This window comes from Moschus berezovskii, chromosome 22, assembly GCF_049115385.1.
Source record: "Moschus berezovskii isolate FMDL1 chromosome 22, NW_MosBer_1.0, whole genome shotgun sequence".
NCBI lineage: Eukaryota > Metazoa > Chordata > Mammalia > Artiodactyla > Moschidae > Moschus > Moschus berezovskii.
Window position 1 is genome coordinate 3,878,815 of NC_142481.1, and position 7,249 is coordinate 3,886,063.

Consider the following 7,249-nt stretch of genomic DNA (forward strand, 5'->3'; position numbering starts at 1 on the left):
TTAAGATGACTCAGTACCAGGGATGTTTTCATCAAGAGTCTGGAAAGTGGAGGCTGGCGGCTGTTGCCCGTTGTTCTCCTCCAGGCTGTGTCGGATCCCATATCCAAAGTATATGGCAAATCCTAGGAGGGAAGTGAGACAGTGAGAAGGGAAAGTAGGCTCTCCCCTCACTTTCAAATGCCCAATGGGTTTCCTGTTATGGCACCTGACACAATGTGGGGGGAGGGATAGTAGGAAGAGGATTGGGTTCGGTCACTCAACAGCCCTCTTTAGAGCACTTCCCTGGTGGTTCCATGGTTAAGAATCTGCCCGCCAATACAGAGGATTCGAGTTCAATTCCTGGCCTGGGAACAAAGATCCCACCTGCCTTGGGGCAACTAAGCCTGCATTGAGACCGCATGCCAAAATGCAGCCCTTGCCTGTGACTACTGAGTGCACGTGCTCCGGAGTCTGTGTCACAACTAGCGAGCAGCCCACAGGCCACAGCAAAGACCCCCCGCGCCGCAGCTGAGGCCCAATGTGACCAGACAAACGCACGTTAACGAAGAGCCCTCTTTTTCGTGGAAAGCCACTCACCAATCACATTCCAGATGCCAAGTTGGACCCAGATCCCAGAGGTCATCTGCATCATCAGGTAAACGTTCACAAAGATGCTCACCAGTGGGAGGACAGGCAGAGCAGGGACCTGTGGGCCGAGTCAGTTCATCCCTGAACACAACCCGGATATCTCAAGGGAGACCCTACTGGGGTGGGAAGACGCCAGTCCAATTCCAGCTGCGTGTTCAGTGTCTACTTAGATTGGGTGTGTAAAGGACTAAGTGTGGATCAGGGAAAGGTCCACTGGTTTTAGCAACTCCCCTTCTTCCCTGGCCCAGCAAAGGATGTTTAGACCTAAAGCACGCAGACCTCCTTCACTCAAGGTGGACACTTTGGGCACAGAAGGCCACCTACCCTGAACATAAGAGGACTGGGGTCCTGTGGCTGCCTCCAGATGATGACCGTGATCCCAATGATGAGCAGCAGCAGCAGCACAGCCACTGTTGTGTACACGGGGTCTCCAGAGAACACATATCTGGACCCCTGAGCCAGTATCATGGTCAGGATCATCAGCAGGAGAACTGCAAGGGTCAGGGAGGAGGAGAACGGGCTGGACTCCAGAAGACCAAGCTGTCTGGACCTCGGGTCACACCCTTCCCCAGGCTGCCCGCATCAGGAAGGGCCATCATATCTACAAGAGACCTCAACAGCCAAAGACACAGGCTCCCACTCTATCTTGCCAATTTCAGAATACAATTGAAGAGAAATTCCACTCCTCACCAAGCAGTAAGGCACATCCGTAGACAATTTGGCCAGATTTCCTGGTGGGGTTGGTGCTAACAGGGTCACACAGACTCTCTAGAATCCTTGAGATTCCTGCTTCAGGTACAGATTCCAAAGGACTTGCTTCACATTCAGAAATCTCTATTTCATTTTCTGTTTTCCCCTTCTTGCTTAAATTCTGGTCTGGTTGGTACCTGAATTAGAGGTATTAAAGCTATATTATTAGATTGGAACAAAAGTAATTGCGGTTTTTACATTGTTGAAATTTACCATTTAATATTGAAATACATTCTAAATAAATGTGGCTATATTATACAATATTTTAATGCACATTGTGTTTTTTTGCTAATGACAACACTTGCTGTTTATTTTATATATATTTTAGACTATGGAAATGATGTTAGACAAAAAGCAAATTTGAGTGATTTTCTATTTGAGTTCAAAATAGGCCATATAGCAGCAGAGAAACTTGCAACATCAACAACACATTTGGCCCAGGAACTGCTATTGAATGTACAGTGCAGTGGTGGTTCAAGAAATTTTGCAAAGAAGACAAGAGACCTGAAGAAGCGGAGCACAGTGGCCAGCCATTGGAAATTGACAATGACCAATTGAGAGCCATCATCAAAGCTGATCCTCTTCCAACTACATGAGAAGTTGTTGAAGAACTCAACACTGACCATTCTATGGTCATTCAGCATTTGAAGAAAATTGGAAAGGTGAAGAAGCTTGATAAATGAGTGCCTCATGAGCTGACTGAAAATTTTTTTTAAATTGTCATTTTGAAGTTTCACCTTGTCTATTCTACGGAACAACAACAATGAACCATTTCTTGATCAGATTGTGACATGTGATGAAAAGTGGATTTTATATGACAACTGGTGATGACCAGCTCAGTTACTGGACTGAGAAGAAGTTCCAAAGCACTTGCATCAAAAAAAGAGATCATGGTCACTGTTTGGTGGTCTGCTGCCAGTCTGATCCACTATAGCTTTCTGAATCCTGGTGAAACCATTCCATCTGAGAAGTGTGCTCAGCCAGTCAACGAGGTGCACTGAAGCCTGCAACGCCTGCAGCTGGCATTGGTCAACAGAAAGGGCCCAATGTTTCTCCATGACAATTTTAAACTGCATCGAAAAATCCATGGTCCAAAACTGTAATTACGTTTGCACCAACCTAAAAACAAAACCCGTATTCTCCCGACATAGATGGCCCCATCAACTTTTTTCCTGCCTTAAGCCTGCTCCTGCTGCTGCTAAGTTGCTTCAGTTGTGTCTGACCCTGTGCGGCCCCAGAGACGGCAGCCCACCAGGCTCCCCCGTCCCTGGGATTCTCCAGGCAAGAACACTGGAGTGGGTTGCCATTTCCTTCTCCAGTGCGTGACAGTGAAAAGTGAAAGTGAAGTCACTCAGTCGTGTCCGACTCTTAGCGACCCCACGGACTGCAGCCCACCAGGCTCCTCCATCCATGTGATTTTCCAGGCAAGAGTACAGGAGTGGGGTGCCATTGCCTTCTCCAACCTTAAGCCTCGTGGAGCATTTAGAAAGTGGCGTGAATATAGAAGACGATCACCTCCCCCATCAACCCCCACCAGGTCAAGACCCCCAGTCAAGGTGTAGCGGAGTCTCACCTGAGGACGAGAACAGAAATCACCACGAAGGAGTAAGCAAGCAGGGTCCCAATTGCCATGAGGTCCACAAGGTTACTGAACTCTAAGAGTAATGCTGTGACCCCTAGAATGAGGATAAAAACAAGGCATGGGGAGAGAACGAGAAACCACTGGAAACATGCAAGTTAAGGACTTTGATCAAAGAAGGAACGAGTTTTGTTCACTCACCTGCAAGAGCTCCGGAAGCCAGGATGGCCATGATGGGAGTCCGTGTGCGGGGATGGATCTGGGCAAGTCCTCGAAAAAGAAGCCTGTCATCTGCCATGGCGTACGTCACTCGAGACATGGAGAACATGGTACCCAGGAGGCTGGAAGAGAAGATGGAAGCATAGGTGAGGACACAGAAAAGTAGGACAGACCCGTTTCCCCTCCCTAGTCTACCCGAGGTGGAGTAAGATGTCTCTTCACCTTGTCTCTCAAATAACAAGGGATGGGGTACCTGAACATCTGACGGTGGATGGAGAGAAAACTTGGACACTCACCTGGATGAAAGAGCACAGAAGGTGCCAACAACCACGACATATCGGGCAGGGCCCCACCCAATGTGGAGAAAAGCCTGCGGCAAGGGGCTCTCAGGATGAAGCTGGTAGTAGGGCACCATGAGGGTGAGTGCCGCTGAGACCCCAAAATACGCCAAAAAGCAGATCAAGAGTGAGACCACGATGCTGAAGGGGATGGACCGCTGCGGATCCTGGGCTTCTCCCCCTGCGAGATGGCAGGAAGTGCTGGGTCAGCACACATGCCGCGGTGAAAGCACAAAATCAAATTCCCTCCTCGATGTTCAAAAGCAGGCTAACCTTCTCCCAGTCCCTATGTCTGAGGACGGCCCAACCTGTGCCCAAACCCCCGATGGGAAGCGCAATGACCGTGTTACCTGTCGTGGCAATGGCATCAAACCCAACAAAGCCGAAGAAGCACGTTGCCGCTCCCTGGAAAATCCCATCAAAACCAAAAGGTGCAAACCCTCCAGAACCCAGAGGGCCCAAGCTGTGATGAGAGAAGGGATGAGGAAGAACACGGGTGAGGCGAGCTCATCCACCCCTCCCGGACTCCTCCCTTCACACCACAAGTCCTGGCCTCCAGGACCCCCATCACTTGGATCCATCAGCCCAGGTCTCTTTAGTCCCACCTTATTCTCAGCTCATACCCTCTGACAGGCCTTGCTGTGGACAAGGGCACCCTCCTAACCTGGAGGAGTCATTGGATGCAGCTGCAGTCAACGTGTAGTCTTGCTCCGTGAGATGCCAGTTCTTCAGGTCTCCCTTAATGAAGCCGGAGAGGATGATGAAGCCGAGAACCAAAATGTTGATGCCCGTGAACCATTTGTTAACCAGTGCTGACTCACGGGCTCCCAGAGCCAGTATTCCTGTGGGAGAGATGGAATATGAGACATTCAAGATAACCAAATCCATAGACACAGAAAGCAGACTAGTAGTTGCTGGGGGGTTGAGGGCTGTGGAAGGTGGCAGTGGACAGATGGAAAGTGAGTGATCAGTGGGTACAGGGTTTCCTTTAGGGGGTGATGCACCTGTTTGGAACTAGATGGAGGTGAAGGTTGTACAACATTATGAATGTACTAAGTGCCACTGAATTATACACTTTAAGATGGTTAATTTCTTACTGTGGCCAGTGTCACAGGATACAGACAACAATTAAATCACCACAGTGTCCACCTTAAACTCATACAATGTTGTCTGTCAGTTATGTCTCAATAAAGCTGGGAATAATTGTGAAATGATTAATTTGAGGCTAGACGAATATCCTCTCAATTTAAAAAAAAAGAAGAAGTTTGATCTCAGTGCAGAGGAAGAAAGTTGTCATTTGAAATCAGTGATTCTAAGCTGGGGAAATTTTATCTCCCAAGGGATTTTGGGGGATGTCTAGAGATATTCCAGCTGTCACAATTTTGGATATGGGCTTCATAATTGTCTCATAAATAAAGGACACTCAATCATCAGACAAGGATTTAAAAAAAAAATCCTACAAGGTACAAGACAGTCCCGCAAACTAAAGAATGTTCCTACCGAGAATGTCGGTGGTGCCAAGGGTGGGAAACTACAGTCCATGTCTCGTCTTCCTGTCTATCATGTCACACGTCCTTTCCAGCACGAATTCCCTCACCATTCTGCCACCCCAGACCTTTCGCGCCCCAGATCCCCTCCCGCTCTCCTCTCTTCCCATCCTTGACCCCATCTCACCCATCATCACCAGCACCACACCCAGGGCAAGAAAGTCAGGATACTTGGCCAGGAAAGAGGGCACGTGCAGTGGGAAAGTTCCTCTTAATGCCTGAGACATGCGGTTCCCAATCAGGCTGTCGAAGGTGGAGCTCCAGGCTCTGGCTACACTTGCGATGGCTGCAGGTGCAGAAGAAGAAAGATTCACGAACAAACTTTAATTGAACCCGTACCACGTGCCAGGGGATGTATGTCATGGAGGGGAGCAGACAAAGTAATTAATCTCAAAGAGTTTCATTTCACGGGAGAGGGAGAGAAGATACAGCTGACTCACAAAATAGGTCATCTGCTCAGAGTGTTAGGAGGAGATGGGTGTTTTGCAAGAAAAGATAACAGGAAATTGGGCCCAGGAGGGCTGGAAGGTAGGAATTGAAATTTTTAGTTGAAGTGTAAGGAAAACTTCCATGAAGCCAACAGCTGAGCAGAGGCTTCAATATGATGAAGGGATGAGCATGTGGGTCATGCGTCCCTGTCACCCACTCACTCCCTACAGTCGCCTTTACTCTGGGTTCCTAGTCCACCATTGAAGGAAAGAATAGCCCCGGGCACAATGAAGCTGTGCCTTTTTCCTGCCACTGGTACCCACTTCCCCCGCCAAGTGGATAATGAAGTTGTCCTGAACGAGCTGAAGACCCCAATGCCCCCTCCTAGTTTCCTCATCTTAACTCCCACACCTTTCCCTCCCCATCGTCTCACTGATGGCGTAGGACAGTAAGAGGTTCCAGCCAGTGACGAAGGCGCACAGTTCTCCCATGGTGACGTAGCTGTAGAGATACGCAGAACCGGACCCAGGGGCTCGGGCCCCAAACTCAGCATAACAGAGCCCGGACAGCACAGAAGACAGGGCGGCCACCAGGAAGGAGATGACGATCGCAGGTCCAGCTTTGTTCCTGGTCACTTCTCCAGGCAGGATGTACACACCGGCCCCCAGGGTGATGCCCACACCCAAGGCCACCAGGTCGAGGGTGCTCAGACAACGGGACATGCGGCCCTCGGACCCCTCCCTGGGATTGAGCAGCCGCCTGCGGACCAGCTTCTGACCGCATTGACGGAGATCCTGACATCGCATCCTAGATGGAGTTCTGGATCTGTGATCTGCTGAGAAAACAAGACACCAAACCATCAAGCGTCTCCATCCAGCACTGGGCCTGGCACACAGTAACTGCTTAATTGCTATGACCTGGGTGGGTAAGAATCATGAGAGTTTTTTCCTTTCTTTCTTTTTGTTTGCCAAGCTCATGGCTTGCAGGACCTTAGTTCCCTGACCAGGGCTTGAACCTGGGCCATGGCAGTGAAAACCTGGAATTCTAACCAAAAGGCCACCAGGGAACACCCCGGAAGGTTGTTTAAAATTTTATTTTAATTGAGGTACAGTTAATGTACAATATTTTTAAATTTCAGATGTAAATTTTAAAGGTCTTATGCCATTTATCAACCCACTCCAGTGTTCTTGCCTGGAGAATCCCAGGGACGGGGAAGCCTGGTGGGCTGCTGTCAGTGGGGTCACACAGAGTCGGACACGACTGAAGTGACTTAGCAGCAGCAGCAGCAGCATGCCATTTATAGCTATTGTAAAATATTGGGAAAGATTGAAGGCAAAAGGAGAAGGGAGTGGCAGTGGATGAGATGGTTAGATAACATCACCAATTCAGTGAACATGAATTTGAGCAAATTCTGGGAGACAGTGGAGGACAGGGGAGCCTGGTGTGCTGCAGTCCGTGGAGATGCAAAGAGTCAGACACGAGTTATTGACTGAATAACATCAATATAAAACATTGGCTGTATGGCACCGAATGTTCATATAAATACCCAAGGCATGGAAGCAACCTAAGTATCCATCACCAGACGAATGGATGAATAAAATGCGATAGGCATATATGAATATGTGTGTATGCGCACACACCTACATACATGTAAGTGAGTGATTATACTAAGTGAAGTCAGATGGAGAAAAGCCAATATTATATGATATCACTTCTATGTGGGATTTGAAAAATAATATGAATGAACTTGTTTGCAGAAC

The 7,249-nt window shown here is 48.6% G+C and overlaps 1 protein-coding gene across 2 annotated transcripts; it reads right to left on the bottom strand.

Moving 5' to 3' along the window:
• On the bottom strand, positions 1 to 6,301 carry LOC129546167 (cationic amino acid transporter 3-like). Of its 2 annotated transcripts, none has more exons than XM_055411019.2 (11): positions 5,923 to 6,301; positions 5,188 to 5,346; positions 4,178 to 4,355; positions 3,864 to 3,976; positions 3,472 to 3,694; positions 3,158 to 3,297; positions 2,951 to 3,053; positions 1,318 to 1,514; positions 952 to 1,118; positions 577 to 685; positions 1 to 122 (listed from the first exon to the last, which is right to left on the bottom strand). In XM_055411019.2, exons 1-11 carry the CDS (start codon positions 6,293 to 6,295, stop codon positions 1 to 3), a joined length of 1,884 nt encoding a protein of 627 aa, XP_055266994.2. In that variant the 5' UTR covers positions 6,296 to 6,301. The 2 variants fall into 2 exon arrangements, with proteins under 2 accessions (XP_055266994.2, XP_088687040.1); XM_088830914.1 differs by having other exon boundaries at positions 4,169 to 4,355; positions 5,923 to 6,295.
• Between the last annotated feature and the right edge of the window lie 948 nt (positions 6,302 to 7,249).